Source organism: Periplaneta americana, chromosome 5 (assembly GCF_040183065.1).
Source record: "Periplaneta americana isolate PAMFEO1 chromosome 5, P.americana_PAMFEO1_priV1, whole genome shotgun sequence".
NCBI classification, from domain to species: Eukaryota; Metazoa; Arthropoda; class Insecta; order Blattodea; family Blattidae; genus Periplaneta; species Periplaneta americana.
Genome location: NC_091121.1, coordinates 20,730,197 through 20,748,605, shown reverse-complemented (window position 1 = coordinate 20,748,605; position 18,409 = coordinate 20,730,197). Strand labels below are relative to the sequence as shown.

General features: G+C 36.4%; 2 protein-coding genes across 8 annotated transcripts in view; one reads left to right on the top strand and one right to left on the bottom strand.

Annotated features, from left to right (window-relative positions):
- The window catches only part of Pli (E3 ubiquitin-protein ligase pellino), a 513,023-nt gene that overhangs the window by 33,033 nt on the left and 461,581 nt on the right, over positions 1 to 18,409 (top strand). The window lies entirely within an intron of this gene.
- LOC138699521 (uncharacterized) overlaps positions 1 to 18,409 on the bottom strand; it is a 101,736-nt gene that overhangs the window by 52,187 nt on the left and 31,140 nt on the right. For all 5 annotated transcript variants that reach the window (XR_011332024.1, XM_069825474.1, XM_069825477.1 and 2 more), the window contains exon 2: positions 15,481 to 15,539. Coding sequence is in view for 4 of the 5 variants with exons in the window: in XM_069825474.1 (XP_069681575.1) it covers positions 15,481 to 15,539 (59 nt within the window). In the remaining variant the exon portion in view is untranslated. The remainder of the gene's footprint in view (positions 1 to 15,480; positions 15,540 to 18,409) is intronic.

Below are 18,409 nucleotides of genomic sequence, written 5' to 3'. Positions count from 1 at the left end.
ACCGTTGAACATTAACATATCGTAGCTCCTATGATAATAAATCAAACGCACTGTAATTGAGCAAATAATTGAGCGGCAAATAACGTCCTCGTGTGCTTCCTGCGAACGCCAACGAAAGAGCCAAAATGGCGGGCGATTATATTAAGTATTTATCGAGCCTTAGGAAATGCATAACGCCATCATCAGCGAATCACAAGACGCATACGTTTAAATGTAGCCGACCTGCAACATGATTGGCTGCCGGAAATAAGAGCGACGGGACTATAGTATGACATGGTGTGGTCGGCACCACGCTCCCACGGATTTTTACCCCCCTGAAATGACACAGTACTCAGTGTGATAAACTGATAAGCGACTGAGTGAATCTCGGGACCGTTCTGGAAGTTTTGACAACGAGAAACACTTCACCGCCGGGGATTAAACCCAAGACCTTCCAGTCCGCAGCAAGTTGCTGTACCAACTGAGCTACTCGGCCATCTTCAAGAATATGAATATATGAAAACTTCAAGATTTTCACAGCACTCAAATTTCATTGAATGGAGTGAATTTTCAGTTACGTACTTACGTTTCTTTCTGCGTAATTTATATTGGTCGTTTCAGGAATAAGTTCCGAATTTATGCTTAGGGATGATTGGTTTTAGGCAGTCGTTTTACGTAAGAGAACATACTGTCCCGGACATATAATTTCGACACTGTGCAAGGTCAAAATTGCCGTCTATCCGCCTGGAGTTTAGGCAGCCGGCGGAACAATTGCTCTTTCATCCCACAGTCACAATCACGGCACATTCGGGTACGTAACCTCCAGGTTTCACTGTGACGCCAGATTTTGATGCTTGGTAATTTTGTCCTTGCAGGAAACAAGCAAGCAATACTGTAGGCGAGAATTAGGTACATTTGAGTTGTAGGCAGTGCGTAAACATCCTGTATATACCTATGTAGAAACAAAGCGCTGAAAACTGGATTTCTATTATGTATTTTTATTCGTCTAGTTTGGAAGGTAAATAAATGACTGAATTATGGCTTTACTTTTAACTAATAATAATTAGGAAATAACGCATTTATTGATATTAGATTTTTATATTATTTTTGTGGAACTGAAAATTGTAAATGTATATTATTGCTCCTTAAAAGTATGAAAGGGTTTTTTAAATTTTGCCCAGACGGGTGCAGATGTTTACGTCTAGTCTACGGACGTTCAAAATGGACTGTAAACTATGCGATATTGGGTTAAATTAGGTTATTTGCTCATGTTTGTATGCAAGTCAAGACAAGTACAGCTCACGAGTCATTGTTTGAGTTTACATTGAAATTTGCATTGTGAAATCGCGGTTCCGTGTGAAGTACTGCTTCTCTCATTGCATTGTGGACGGACTCTCATTCGAAATCAATCACACATTTCGATCTCACACCCAGACGATTGCTAAATCTAAAGGTGACAGTTGAAGAGGTTTGTTTCGCAACATTGACAATAGCAAAAAGGCTGCTTTGCAGTACCACACTTCGTCTCGTGGATAGAGGCGCTTACAGTGGGCGTTCGTTCATCAAACAGTCTGGCACTTTGATCAAAGTACTGACATCGTAGTATAGGAGAACTAGAATTTAATTTCGACTCCCCCTTTCCCCGCCCTGTCAGACACATAGTACATTATTTTGTCCACTGAATGTATTTTGATAAAGTTTTATGCTTGAATAGTTCTCATTTCTGAACTCCATTATATTGCATTATACTGCAGTATTTCATTAAATTATTTCGCAATATTTTAGTTTATCGTCGTCGCCAACGTCGTCGTCATCATCATTATCATAATCATCATCATCATCTTCTTCTTCTTATTCTTCTTCTTCTTCTTCTTCTTCTTCTTCTTCTTCTTCTACACCACCACAAGCCACACTTTTGAGATTCACTAGCCTATTCCATTTGCCTTATCAACAGTAATCTCACTAGACGTTTTGATTTATCTAGAGAAAATCAAAACTCGAGTGGGATTTAATTGACTATTACATGATTAGAAGAAAGTATATAAAGATTAGAAGTAACGAAGTACTCCAATACATTAAAATATTGACTTACGAAAATAGGCCTACAACTGTCTTCAAATGTATTATTGTACCATCTCAACATTACAAATATTACGCTAGATGCATGCTAGATGGCAGTAGTGAGCAATGCCTTCCAAGAGGCCTATATATATATATATATATATATATATATATATATATATACATATATTTATTATAAGTCCTCTTGATGCCTTCTCGTCGAGAAAGTTCTCTATCTATTATACACAATGGCAATGTTACTAGTCAAGAGGCTTTGTTGATTCAGTTTCATTTTTATTAAAATGCAACATTCCACTTCAATTATCCGAATCCCAGTAATCAACGTCACTTGACAGATGATTTTCAATAAATCTTAATATTAAACAATCTCTGATACGTGACTATCCATAATATCATATAGCAGAACCTATAACATAACCTAACTAATATACACAAGTGTTAGAAAAGTTTTAATTAACGACGATGACATAAAAAATAAACATGAATAATTTTAAAAGGAATAATTATTGAATGTACAATTTTCAAATTTGAATGTGGTTGGTGGTTCAATTTATGTTATATTGGACGTGTGCGTAATAGAAGTGGAACTCGTTGATTTAGGCCTACATGGTGTATTCAACTTATTCAGGATTTCCGAATGGTGCTCTTCATTTATTTGTAAATCGGATTTCAGAAGATGCATAGGTATGATCAGTGATTTTTATTAATTCTTGTTCTTGAATGCCAATGCGAGTCATATTTGAAATTGCTGTGCATCGACTGGAGTGGTTTGTAATTATATATATATATATATATATATATATATATATATATATATATATATATATATATATATATTTTGTCGTCCAGACCAGCGCAGTTTCAAAGGTTGGCAAACAAAGAAACAAATGCTAGGGACGCGATAAAGTTAAACAAATGCTAGGGACGCGATAAAATTAAACAAATGCTAGGGACACGATAAAATTGTGCGATAAGCAGCCATGATTGGTTGAAATACGTCCTTTCGTACCGTTTTATTGGTCAAAAGTAGCATGACGTAGTAAGAGTGTAATAGTCAACATAATCATTCAAAAGGAGAATAACAGTGGCAAAGGAAGCTTTTTAATAGGAAAAGGAGCATTTTATGCCGATCTTTAACTAAGGAAGAGCCTAGTGGAATTGTTTTTTGTGAAGTGGACATTATAACGAAGTTCGAGAAGCGACTGGAAGCATTTGAAATGTGGATACAGGCTAGAGAAGAATGGAACGTGTGAAATGAACAGACATAATAAGAAATGAAGCTATGCTAGAAAGAGTGAAGATAGAATAATGCTGAAACTGAAGGAGGAAAAGAAGTTGGCTAGGTTACTGGCTAAGAAGAAACTGCCTTCTGAATGTTGCATACTGGAAAGAATGGTAAACGGAAGAAAAGATCGGGACAGAAGATGATGCCAGATGATAGACAACATATGGATCAAATACGGAGACTAAAAGGAAGGTGGAAATAGGGAATATTAGATAATGTTGCGTTTGTAGTGTAGGACGTGCTCTTAGGCAGAAAACTATAAATGAAAAACATCATTTTTCTGAGTTTCTAAGTTGAACATAGGGATACAACAAATCGCCATCAAAGTCCATTCTTAGCCATGACCTTTGCTTCATTTCATGATTTCACTAGTAGGCCTATTTGTTTATTCATTACTGTAGGTAATAAAGTAACTATTAATAATTCCTTTATCTAATAACTTAAACTTTTCACTTCCTAAGCACAAGAGCAATGACAAACGACTGATGAAGTCTGCATGAGCGTTGTCAACCTTAAAATACAAAATTATGGAATTGTAGTATAAAAATTATCGGATTTTCCACAATATTATTAATAATGTCATACTACTATCACAGGCTTGCAGGACTGGGCGCCAATTGTGGCGTACGTCACAAGCTGTAATACGTCACTCATCCCTTCCTTTCACCTCACCCTTCATTGACTTGGTAGGGGATGAGTTTTGTATACAATGACTGTGTTATGTGATTGCGTACGGGCCACAGAGACGTCATTCAACGCCGGTGGACTGTGAACGGGGAACCAACGCTTTCCCCATGCTTCCACCCCTCTCTCGCCAGTTCGCATCCCTGTACTATTGAAACATTACACAATGCTAAATATATGCCCATTGAATAACTTCTCGCACAGAAGAAGCACCATTGGGAGCTACGAATAGACTCTTTTAATTAGCTGATTATCAAACTGTAATGGAAGCTTAATATTGACTGAGGAAGAATTCGGGCTCTCATCTGAGAATCTTGACGAAAAACGGGACAGATTTAAAACGTTTATCCAGAGAGTACCAAAAGAATAGAATAAACTTAAGGGTATTTCATTAATATAATTTCTTTCTATGGAGAGCAAAGTAGAATGAATTTAGGGGAAGGATATGATTAACGAAATTTTTTGCTTTATACTACCGGTACAATTATTATCACATATCCCAGGTTGAAAAAATGCAATGTTTTTGTTATGTTATTCAGAGCTATGATGTGATATGCCAACTCATTCTTATGTAAGTCATTCGACTTAGCCATGATTGTGCGTGACATTTATTTAACCATGTGCTCTGAACAGTGATGGATTCTGGCTTGGTATGTTGCATCAGCCGTTGGGAGACAGAAAATTCTAGAAGAGTACAACGTAACTTGCTTGAATCATTTCATCGGAATTGTAATTTGTTTCAACCTCTATGTGTCTTCGTGGGTTGGTCTATAAATGCCCATGTAAAACGGAATATGTCTTTCTTCTGTATCATTACTTGTGTGACATAGGCCTACGTCTGTGATCTTGTGACAGGAATATCCGGTTTTGTATGTTTCGGAATAAATCATATAGCCCTATATAATTACTTTAATTCTGAAATTTTATGTCGTCTTATTAGTCTCCTGAGTCCAAGGATCCAACCACAGTCTCGGAAAAAGTAAAAGAATGTCCACTACACTACAGGCTAATTATATATTTATAATTTCGTACGGTAATGCAGAATTCCTGCACTTAGGTACATTATAGTAAGATGATATGCGTAAGTAATTACTATGTAATTCAAGACGGCGCCATATTCCGTCGGACTCCGGCCACTTAGTCACTCGTAATGAGTGCACCTCTATAATTGTGTTGAACATTGTGCCACTGTCACATATTCTGTGGCACAGTACATGAGGGTAGGCCAACAAAAAGGAACAGAGAGGTAGAACGTAAACTGAGAAGGATTCAGTCCGGCATCGGAACTAGAATCCGGTGTGGCTTAGTGGAGCTGAAAACCCGGGTTTGGGTCCCGGTGCCGGAGAGAATTTTTCTCCGTTCTACCCACTCTTCATTATGTGATAATGCAGAATTCCTGCACGGAAACATATTATTTCGGTACATCATAGTAATATGATATGCGTAAGTAATTACTTTGTAATTCAAGACGGCACTTTGTTCCGTCGGACCCCGGCCACTTGAGTCACTCGTATTGAGTGCACCTCTGTACTTGCGTTGGACATTGTGCCACTGTCATACTGCGTGTTCAGTTCAAAGTGTGTCATGGCTCGCTGTATGCCGTCATGTGGCTAGCCGATGAGCCTAGAGAATTCAATCTTCCTACACTTCCACAGAGGCGTATTACCTATGTGCCAGAGAAGTTGCCTAGCAAGTACGGCGTTCATTCTGAAGAGTACTTACCGATACGTACGGTAACTCCGGTAGTGGCAGGAATGTGAACTGTTTGGAAACACGTACTGAGGTGATTTTTTTCCTTACTGTTGGGATATTGGGAGAGGGTTAAGACGATTACTTACGTATTTGTTGACATTAACTTCGACGGTCAAGTCCACACCAGTGGAGTAACGGTCAGCGCGTCTGGCCGCGAAACCAGGTGGCCCGGGTTCGATTCCCGGTCGGGGCAAGTTACCTGGTTGAGGTTTTTTCCGGGGTTTTCCCTCAACCCAATATGAGCAAATGCTGGGTAACTTTCGGTGCTGGACCCCGGACTCATTTCACCGGCATTATCACCTTCATCTCATTCAGACGCTAAGTAACCGAGATGTTGATAAAGCGTCGTAAAATAACCTACTACTACTCGACGGTCAACATGGACACGGAGCATTTGATTTGTATTGTGGAATGTTACCGTACGCAACCGATGATAACAAATACCCTGCGTACGACTTGCCCGCGCAAAACACAGTTCGAAAGAGATTATGGTAGCACACAGACCATACAGACCGCCATCTGTTGCTACGACGTTCAAGTTATACCATACACGTTCTCAAGTTTAGATTGAGGGCCTTGAATAATAGGCAACTTCTCTGACATAAAAACTGAAACTCGCTTCAAAATCGCCGACTCACAACAGTGACGTCATGACACACTTTGAAATGAACATCCAGTATATTCTGTGATACAGTACATGAGGGCAAGCCACCAAAGGGAGAACAGAGAGGTAGAACTTAAACTGAGAAAGATTCAGTCCGGCATCGGAACTAGAATCTGGTGTGGCTTAGTGGATAAAGCGTCAGCACTTAGAGCTGAAAACCCGCGTTCGGGTCCCGGTGCCGGAGAGAATTTTTCTCTGTTCTACCCACTCTTCATTATGTAATTATATGTTACATTTCAGACACAGAAGCTGCATAGAATAATGAGATGATACGATAGTAGAGAAGTGGTGAAATGAAACTTATACGACAAACTCTAGATTTCGAAGAAAATCTTTTCAAAAAGTCTTCCGCCACAAATTTCATAAGATCTGACGTGAATCCAACTCTGGTCACAATTTCAGAATCTACTGATTGCAACTATTTCTCTGATAGCCTACTTTAGGCATACATTGAGAACGGATGTATTTGAAAAAATCGTTAAACTACGTCAGCTGTCATTATGTTGAACTCCCTGGCGTTTGTTTGAGCCTGTCAATCAAACAACATAGGTCGTGTCTGATGGTGGAACGGTAGCTTCACAGTACATGGTCAATGAAAATGTACATTCCTGGAACATCGGATTCGATTTGCATTTCCATGCAGAGTACGAAGGGGGGAGGTCTCCCCGCATTAACTGAAGTGTCCAATTCGCACAGCAGCGCATAAACAACCCCCATGTCTGCGAAAGAGCATGGGACCCTGATGATGTTAGGGTTGACAAACACCGGTAGGGAGATCACCCTTATTTCAATCTAACCCTATAATCGCATTATCCACTATGACCGCTATTAGTCATGTAGGAAAAAAAAAACAGAGTAGGTACGTGTTTTGTTAACTCTGTTAGCTCAGCTCCCTTTTCATAACACTATCTCTCCTTCATTGGTCATGTTTAAAAAAATTGCGTATCACCTCCCTTGGGCATGCCGGTGAATAAATAATGTTACTTATAACCAAGCTTACATGAAACATGTCAATGTAATTGAGTTATAGAGTCGAGGAACCATTCCTGTGTCCTCTTATCAGAAGAATCAGTGCAGACATTGTTCCTGCAATAAAACATAGTGCGTTGAAGATTCTTTTTCGCGAGTTAAGAGTTTTCTATCATAACTCATTTGGCGTGTTCAGACTCCATTATTACAGAATACATTCTTGGAACACTTTTTTAATTTGACTAATGCTTTTCCAAGTGTGAGAAGTTTGGATTTTTGCACTATTCGATGTAGAGTAAAGGTGGTAATATTGTGATAGTTCTTTTTGAGAATTTATTACAATTTTACTGAGTGAGAGAAAGACCAGTTGTGTGCAGAAACTTGTCCACGAATATTCCCTTAATACGTTGACGCAAAAAAACTGATCTTTCTTTCGCTCAGTAAAATCGTAATAAATTCTCAAAAAGGACTATCGCAATATTACTCATCACAATATTACCAACCTTTACCCTATAGGCCTACAAAAATGTGTAAAGTTTCGGAACTATGTACCGGATCTCATCAGAAAAGATTGACTCTATCTGTTGAATCCGTTTCTAAGAGCTGTTCTCCAGTATTAGACATTGTTTCTACATCTGTGACATTGGATCCGTTATCAAGAAATCTTCAGTTTAATCCGTGACATTGGATCCGTTATCAAGAAATCTTCAGTTTAATCCTGGATAATTGCTCTTAGTGAAGGATCTAACAGATTGGGTCTCCTGTCCTTGCGTCTCAGATGACGAAGTCGATTTGTAATCCTGAAACTGTGGATATTTCTGCATAGGCTATATAACATGGAGCAAAATTCCAAAAATCTTGCTCCAAGTTGAACACCGTGATAGTCTTCAACCATGTTTTCTTCTAACAGACATAACACATAAAATTATATGGTAGGGCCTATTGCTGTCATGGTCAAGTCTGAACCTTTCTCGCTTTTCTCTTTAAGTGGCAATGAATGGATTACTGCTCTTAAAATGACGACTAATGTATGCTCCGTGAGATCTTTTCCTGCAGTGAGATTGAAACACTTGTTCATGTCTTGGGCGCCTATTCTTTAGGCGAGGTACTCCGAAACACCTGGCATCACAACATCTGGACGATAATTGCCACCGCCATTCCAATATCATATTGCCGTTTTTGAAGGTTCATTAGTTAGCTCAAGATGGTTCCTGCCGGACAATTGTTGGAATAATTGCCATTCTATCTGGATCTTCTACTGGATATATTATCAACCTCACTATAAGATCTGAATTATATAAGACATAACTGGCAGAAGTTCACACGTAAAAATGTAGGATCTATTTTTATATACTAAAATACGCAGGCTATGGGAGTATCGTAAAGACGATGGAACACTGTATTTACTTCGATTACAGTCTAGCCTTTCTTGGAATGTAGTGAATAATTTTGGAACTGTAGAAAATTCTCACAAACAATTAAATACTATTTCAATGTGCAATATCTGTATTACTACGTTACGTATTCAAATTTCGTCTATATACAGTACAGTGGAAGCTCTTACGTTCGACAGAGATCAAGTTCGACTGCTTACGTAGGAGAATTAGACACGCCCCTATGCGGGCACTAAGAAATGGGTTTGCCATTTGAATGGAAATTGGTCCTATGTCTTGTAGTGATACTTTTGTTAAAGGAAAACAGAATATTTTATTGATTAGGACATGCATATTGATCACTTATTTTAAATTAATGAACTTTTCTTTTTCTATTTGAGAATTGTGCCGTTTGTGAGACGGAACTGTCGAAACCCACTGTGGTACTAGAAGTGCATACACAAGGAGCAGGAAATACAAGTACAGTACACTATTCGTTGATGGATAACCAATACGAATTTGTATTCATTTCACCTGCCACACCCACTACCCTTATTGGTCAGAACTTTCAATTCTGTTCTCTCGAACTTAGGAGAGTCCACTGTATTTGGAAAATAAAATATACGCACTCATTAGAACCATTGTTCTAAAACGAGTTTAAAGCATTTATTTTTTTAGCTTTCCAACTATTGTAGTTAACTTTGTTTACTAGATAATATACCGCGTATCTACAAAAATGGTGATTTAGTTTAACTACATTATTATTTAGATTAACTACGTATATTATTATTATTATTATTATTATTATTATTATTATTATTATTATTATTATTATTATTGTGGATAATCCATGTATTGTGGGTCCGTATCACCACGGCACGGCGCGTCCTCAGGTTGCGGATCAAGGAGACTGCCTCCAGATATGGAGGGTAGCTGCGAATATATTGAATAAGCAGTCGTGGACAGCCGATGAGGGGTGGTCCTCCAGCTTGGGGATTGAGCGAAGGGCTAACAACCCATCAGCGTGAAAAAAACAGCTTGTTACGAATCCTCAAAATAAGGTAATATTAAAATGGATTTGAGGGAGGTGGGATATGATGATAGATAATGGATTAATCTTGCTCAGGATAGGGACCAATGGCGGGCTTATGTGAGGGCGGCAATGAACCTCCGCGTTCCTTAAAAGCCAGTAAGTAAGTAGTACAGGGACATCATTTTATTTTTACTAACATTTTTAATATTAACCTGGCTATACCTTTGGATTAATGGTTCAGAGCCGGAAACACCGTTCGCTACCCCCTTCCACGATTGAAGTTCGATGATTCTGGCGGAAAATACAAACAAATCACTTTACTAAGTATAGGAGGGAAGAAAAGTAGTTCATCCATTTACGTAAACTAGGAGATATCGTAATTTTGAATTTGATAATTTTCATTAGGTTTTTGTTTAATCAGAATACAGTACAGTATTAACAAGAAGTGTTTTTACTCACGAACTGAGTTATCCATGCGAACGTATTCATTATGTAGTGTACATTATACTGTCTACAGCACATTAGCGTACAAAGTAGAGAATGAAGTTAAATTGAAAAGTAATCATAATATGGATATTTAAACACATTTTTGAAAATGGTGGCCGTTCATTTCGATACAGGCTTCAGTTCTTTTGTGCATATTATCGCATTGTAGACTATTACATCTAATTACAATTACCAGTTTCGTCCTTCGTAATAGTAACTCATGTTGAAATAATTCTATACCTATTATACAAAAGAGTACCTTACGTACTGTAAATTCAATCTTCACTTCTGCCCGACCCGCAAAGATAAAATTACTCAGATATGTTATCTACTGTCCGTCCAAGTGATTATGTCGCAGGATCGTAGAAAGGGGGGAAATCATGTGACAGTTAATTACTTTTATTTAAGTTATTTTAAACAGTTGCGGGTGAGGGAAATCGGGATGCGACGTAGGCAAACAGACGACAGTGCCTGTGCGAAAATATGATTCAATATTGAGACCTCTTTCGTCACTGGAAAACTAGAACATATATCTGGAACGTACTATACTCACTAACTCAATACTGTTTGTGTTTACTACGAGCTTAAGGCGACTTTGACTGTATACGCTTGGTTCTGTGAGGAGAACGGTTGGAAGTTCACTAGTAGAGGGGTTGGGAGTGAAGTACATTCAAAAACTCAGGTACAATAAAAATTGAAGTAAAAATAAAATCATGTCCTTGTATATTATTATTACTGTTATGTTCTCGAAATTGGACAGTTAACTAATATTTTGTCCTCGAGTAGAAGATCTTGCAAAACATAAACATAATTGAGTAGCTTAATATCATCTGACCTCAATCGAAATTTAGATAGCTGTGGTTTTTTATACAATTTTTCATGTTCTTTCCAGTTATAGTGAAACCATATCCAAACTCTATCACTACATTTATAAAATAAATTGTGTTAAATATTACAAAGAACACTGTGAATTAAAAAATTGCCTCTAGATCAAAACTATGGAGATGACAGATGTCCGTCTTTGATATTAAACTACTCATATATAAAAGTTTGTCTATTTTGAGAAAAATTAATTGTTAAATCATTTTTTATTCACCTGCGAATTTACAGATACAGGTATCACTTTTTGGCCATCAATATATACTGTATTTCAATTCTAACTGTAACCCTAATATAATTATATTTCTGTATATTAGGATAAATGTTTATTAGAATTTAATAATAATAATAATAATGTATGTATATGTATTTATTCACACTGCAATGGGTATATACCCGATGGCAGTGGTAACTAATTACCTCAATAAAGACAATAATAAACACAATTAATAAAAAATACAATTAATAATACTAATAATTAATACTAACAATAATTAATAATAATAATAATAATAATAATAATAACTGGGAACATCCTAAATTAAATTAAGCACGATCAGTTAAAATAACATTTAAAGTAAATCTAATTTGTACCTTAAACCTATGTTCGAACTAAAACCCACGAGTATGATATGTTCATATCTGCACAAGTACCATTCAGCACTACACTATTTCGCTGTCAACTCACTCACTGCACTGGAACTACGACACATTTCACTGATTCTATCCTGATTTCACTAACACTTCAAAAACATTTCACTGTTAAAATACTTTGCACTGCCACTATAAACTATAAAGCTTCACTGACAGGAACACTTTTCACTTACTCGACACACTTCACTGGCACAACATAATTCTTCACTGATAGAACACTTCAATAACAAAATATCAATTACACCATTTAAATACTGTATATAATTATCGTCTATTAGTAAAATCCTTAAGCCTATTTTTAAATACATTTTTGGTTGTTGGTAAAGCCTTTAGTAGCCTTTAGTAATAATAATAATAATAATAATAATAATAATAATAATAATAATAATAATAATAATTTGTTTTTATTGAGAGACGCACGAAACTTCCTCTGCATTGCCACCATTGTTGAACACCTCGATTTATGCGTACAATCTTTGAAGAGAAGGGTGGGAATAATTAACTCTTTATACTGTCCATGACTATATAATCTGTATCCCTAGCGTTTGGATGAAGTTATGGGGGTTGGAAACAGCCACTCCTCTGGGAAAGGACACTGGAAGTGTCGTTTAATGCTTCTTCATTGTATGGTACCGGCTGAAAACATTTGTTTAGCAACTCAGTGAGTGTTCATTACTGTACAGTTAAGTAGTACTATCAATGTTGAGTGAAACGTGGGTGAGATCACAGCGCCATCTCAAATTACTTGTAGGTTCGCAGATAATTTTCACAAAGAGTACATGGATTAGCTGTCACCTATTTAACATACAGATGAGTCAGGTAGTTTCCTAACGGTCATAAGAAATTATTAGCTGTCCCATTATGGTAGTGGATCACACTAATTCAGTGCCGGCTGAAGCCACTTTGTCTTAACAATGCCAGGAGATTCAAGTTGGAAACGAAAAATAACAATAATGTATCGTTTTATATCGTGAACACTTAATAATAATAATAATAATAATAATAATAATAATAATAATCATCATCATCATCATCATCATCATAATCATAATCACAGATTAATAATAATAGACCTAGTAAAAATAATACAACAAATTCACGGAACTTTGAAGTTTTCCAAACTGTTATGTACAGTATATACTTGAATTAGGGAAATGAAGAATGGAAAAGAAACAGGAGTTGATGGAATACCCATTGAATTAGTTAAATGGTTGGGTGAAGAGAAGAAGGAAATTCTGTCAGTATGCAACGAAATACACGAGGAAGGCGACTGACCTGAAGATTTCATGAAGACAGTGTTGCTTCCAGTACCGAAGAAAAATAATACCAAGAAATGTAACGAGTTCAGGACTGTCAGCCTTATATCACATTCGGCGTAGATTCTTCTGCAAATACTGAATCGGCGTTTATATTCTAAGATGGAAGAAGAGCAGTTTGCTTCAGTAAGGGAAAAGATACGAGATACGCAATTGGACTTCTATGAACAATCTACTAAAGATACCTAGAGAAGAATAAAGAAGTGTATATAGTACATGTGGACCTAAAGAAGGCGTGTGACAGAGTGGATTGGAATAAACTGATGGGGATCCTAAAGAAAATTGTCGTGGATTGCAAAGAGAAGAGCCTCTTCAGTAACCTTTATATGAAACGAGTGAAAGTCAGGATAGGAGAATAAATGTCAGATGGCAGTGAAATAGGGAGAGGAGTACGACTAGGATGCCCTTTATCACCTGTTCAACATCTACTTGGAGGATTTAGTGAAGAACTGTTTTCAGAACATAGGAGGAGTGATAGTAGGAGGAAGAAGAATAAAGTGTATAAGATTTGCCGATGATATAGCGTTGTTAGCAGAAAAGGAGATGATACTAAGGGATATAGGGGAGAGTCGGGTAGTATCGGACATCGGGTAATATCGGACAGTGAGTTTCTTTCATCTACTACATGATGATAGTACCTGATTGACATGGTTACGTTTATGTGATGTCGCATAGAGAAACGTAACCATGTCATTCAGGTACTACCATATGGTGGTAGATGAAAGAAACACACTGTCCGATATTACCCGATGTCCGATACTACCCGACTCTCCCCTACTACTGGAGCTTCATGACAGCTGTGAGCAGTATGGAATGAAGATAAATGCCAACAAGACGAAGACCATGTTCATAGGAAGAAAAATAAAGAAGGTAAACTTGCGAATTCTAAATGAGGCAGTAGAGCAAGTGGACAGTTTCAAATACTTGGGGTGTATTGTAAGCAGTAATATGAGCTGCTGCCAAGAAGTCAAAAGGACAGCAATGGCAAAGAAAGCTTTTAATAGGAAAGGGAGCATCTTTTGCGGACCTCTGGAGAAAGAACTAAGGAAGAGACTAGTGAAGTGCTTTTTATGGAGTGTGGCATTGTATGGGACAGAAACATGGACATTACGACGAAGTGAAGAGAAGCGAATAGAAGCATTTGAAATGTGGATTTAAAGAAGGTGGAGCGTATGAAATGGACAGACAGAATAAGAAATGAAGTTGCGTTAGAAAGAGTGGGTGAAGAAAGAATGATGCTGAAACTGATCAGAAAGAGGAAAAGGAATTGGCTGGGTCATTGGTTGAGAAGAAAACTGCTTTTTGAAGGATGCACTGGAAGGAATGGTGAACAGGAGAAGAATTCGGGGCAGAAGAAGATATCACATGGTAGATGTCATTAAGATATATGGACCATATGAGGAGACAAAGAGGAAGACAGAAAATAGGAAAAACTGGAGAATACTGGGTTTGCAGTGAAAGCCTGTCCTTGGGCAGAACACTATGAATGAAGGAATGAATGTTGAGAGGAAAAAGCAGTCTCACTCATTTGGGCGTTACACCAGTGACTAAATTCAGTTGTGAAGACCTAGAAGGTAGGATTTTTTTTCCTCCCCTCTTTTCGCTTGGGAACAAATACATCAATCTACAAAACTCTATATTTTCAGTGTTAATCAACAACGGAAAAGGTCCAATTTAAAATTCTTTTGAGATGAAGTTCACTAAAATACACAGGAAATTAAAATACTAAATTCAATTTCACAAAGTTATCGTGTAGCATAAAGTGCGTATTAATGAATGTCACGTGTTTACTGAACGTATACCGGTACATATATATCAGCTGACATGCAGTATGAAAAATTCAATAATAGCGTGCAGGTGTGTGATTCATGCAAAATGTTAACACGATGACTAACATACCGTTCCTCATATATGGATACACTTGTCATTCTTGGTATTATGTCATTTGATGAATACAAATTCGTTAGGAAGGTAATCCATGATGTTTGCAACTTCTTGGAGATAAGCAGAGGGAGTTAAAAATCTTTGTAGACTCACAGCAGACAGCTTGAATTTTCGAACGCTAGATATTCCAGCTAAAAGGTGGGAAAATGCTAGAGAGTTAACAATGGAATTAAGAAAAAGTGTACGAGTAATAAGGCACAATAAGGCCATTGCAGGCTTTAATGCAAAGCCATCGGTTCGCTTCTCCGTACGGAAAGAAAAATAAGTTAAATTCACAAGATTAGGAAACAGGGACGTTGGAATCAATTCATCGGCAACAAGGTTAATACCAAAATAGAAACACTAGGGACAGAATTACCCCAAATACAAAAATGTCTCACCTCTTGTACTGCATTAAGGCACAACACAGGAAAGATTGTCGGTCACAACATTGTCTGCTCTGCAATGAAACCAGAAAAACCAGGGAAAATTAATATTAATAATAATAATAATAATAATAATAATAATAATAATAATAATCATGTAGCACGTATGGGCGAATCCAGAAATGCATATAGAGTGTTAGTTGGGAGGCCGGAGGGAAAAAGACCTTTGGGGAGGCCGAGACGTAGATGGGAAGGTAATATTAAAATGGATTTGAGGGAGGTGGGATATGATGGTAGAGACTGGATTAATCTTGCTCAGGATAAGGACCAATGGCGGGCTTATGTGAGTGCGGCAATGAACCTCCGGGTTCCTTAAAAGTCAGTAAGTAAGTAAGTAATAATAATAATAATAATAATAATAATAATAATAATAATAATAATAATAATAATAATAATAATAATAGCCTGAATGTTGATAAACCAATTCTCCGCCCTGCATAAAATTGTCAGTGGTAAAATGTTAAACATTGTAGCTTCCTCTGAAGAAACATTTTTTCTGTATTAATAATAATAATAATAATAATAATAATAATAATATGAGGGGCTGGGTGCAAGAAGGGCATTTTAGAGGATGTGCCCTTTTTGAGTAAAACGCTTTATTGTGTTCCCTGATCTGTTATGCATATGATCACCAAGTTGTAGTTCAATACTGTGATCATAGAGGTCAGGAGTACCCAAAATGTAAAGGCGTGCATAGATAACATTATTACGGTTTGAATTTTCAACATCAATTTTCTCAAAACTTGCATTTGGGAGAAGTGCCTTTCTTGCACACAACCAATTATAAACTTTGTCAAGTGTAGTTATAGAATATGTTAAAATTTTATGTCTGATCTGAACGAATGCACCAATATACCAAATTAATATTTTTTCATATTGCCATTATTTTAAGAGCAATATATTCACCTTGTATAATTATAGTGTATGTACATTTTTTGAGATCAATTTGAAGAATTTTAGTTTTTTTTTGTGATCATTTGGTGTTTAAATTGTTGAATTATTTATATAAATTAATTATTATTACAGCTTTGTTATAAATTGTAAACTTACGCATGTTCTGGTAATTTTGATAAATTGTACAGTAAATGTTAGGAAGTAATTTTAAAGGTATTTGTTTTGGTTGAACATAGGCTTAAGAGAGCCTATCTGCTCATCCTTGGGAATAAATCTATTACTAGTTTGAAGCGGAAAGCAATATAGTGTCATCGTAGTAAAAGAATCAATACTGCATTATTTATGTGTAACCTGTATGAATGCAGTATGGCAGCTGCCGGATGAACTAGATAAAGTCGTACACACAAATCTAGATAGTCGATCATATGCAGACAGTCGGAACATGGGTTTTCGGGAAAACAAAACTCTTGCTTCCGTAATTGTTGATTAGTGGTGGAAGCGTATAATCTATCCATTTCATATTAGTGGGACTACGTAATTTAGTTTTTAAACATTTCCTCCTGATAAACATAAATTAAATTCGACTGTAATTGAATGAGAGGGTTCAGCAGTAGAGTGATTATTGTTAAACAATTATTGCACGTGTATTGTAAGCGAAACTTACACAATAAGGGAGCACTAAATTTTATTTCCGTATCTGTACATGACTGTGATGATGATAAAGATGATGATGGTGATAATAACATAGACTACATTCAACGTACTTTAAAAATAAACGAAAGTTCAGAAAAACAACAATAACTGTAATATAATCTAAGATCTTATTACAGATGTGATTTAATATTTTATCCAAGTCTGCCAGGATCGTAGATCATGATGATGATGATATATATGTGTGTGTAATGGCAATAATGATAATAAATTGTTCTGGGACATTCAAAAGATTTTAAAATACACAGAACATAAACAAATACTGTAGTATGATAATATATCGATCGTCCAGTTCAAAATTGCGACAACTCAAAAATTGCCATTTTTTAGTTATTTATACTACTGAAAGCCCCTTTCGGAGCTCTTTCCGATTCAGTATTGAGGTAAGTCATATTTACAACCAAACAGAAAAAACTAAATAAACTGCTTTAGAAATAATTATAACTATGGACTTTACTAATTCATTATTAGTAGATTTCGAAATGTATTAATAATGAACTGTAAGATTGTGATAAACTCGTCCTGAATACTGACTCATTTCTAATTGTCGTGGTTATGAACCAGAACTCTGTTCCTTTGTAAGTGATTTATTTCAAACTTTCAACTGAATATACCTCAAAACTTGTTTTTTTGAGTTGTCGCACTTTTGAACTAGACGATCGATATTCAAAGACCTTAAGAAAAGGTTTACCTTATTATCAGAGTCAAACTGAATAGTTAACCTAATACTATGTTGATGATGAAAAAACGATGCTGCTATTGATGATGATGATGATGATGATGATGATGATAATAATAATAATAATAACAAAGTTGCAATAATAAGTGTCTTAGGCGAAATTTCAAGTACTTTACCAAAATCATTAGACAAAAACTAGGTGTAAATTCAAAATTGTAGATTATGATACAAAGAACATATTTATTAATACTACACATTTGGTATTACAGTGGTAGTAGATACATCCTAACGAAGTTACTAAAAAAGCTGTTTTCTTTGCATATATAGTGTGGAGATACCATTATACTGTATAATATGATCTGTGAACACTTTCAAATGTTTATCAAACCTCTATACGTAACCCATTTTAGGGGAATAATTTAACTGCTGCTGGTGGTGGTGGTGGTGGTGGTGGTGGTGGTGGTGGTGGTGGTGGTGGTGGTGGTGGTGGTGGTGATATTAGGCAACAATAAACAATCTAATACAATATACATACCAAATCTAGGCGTGCTAAAATTCTGAAGACTCAAGATTGACATCTTCACATCTGTTCATAATGCT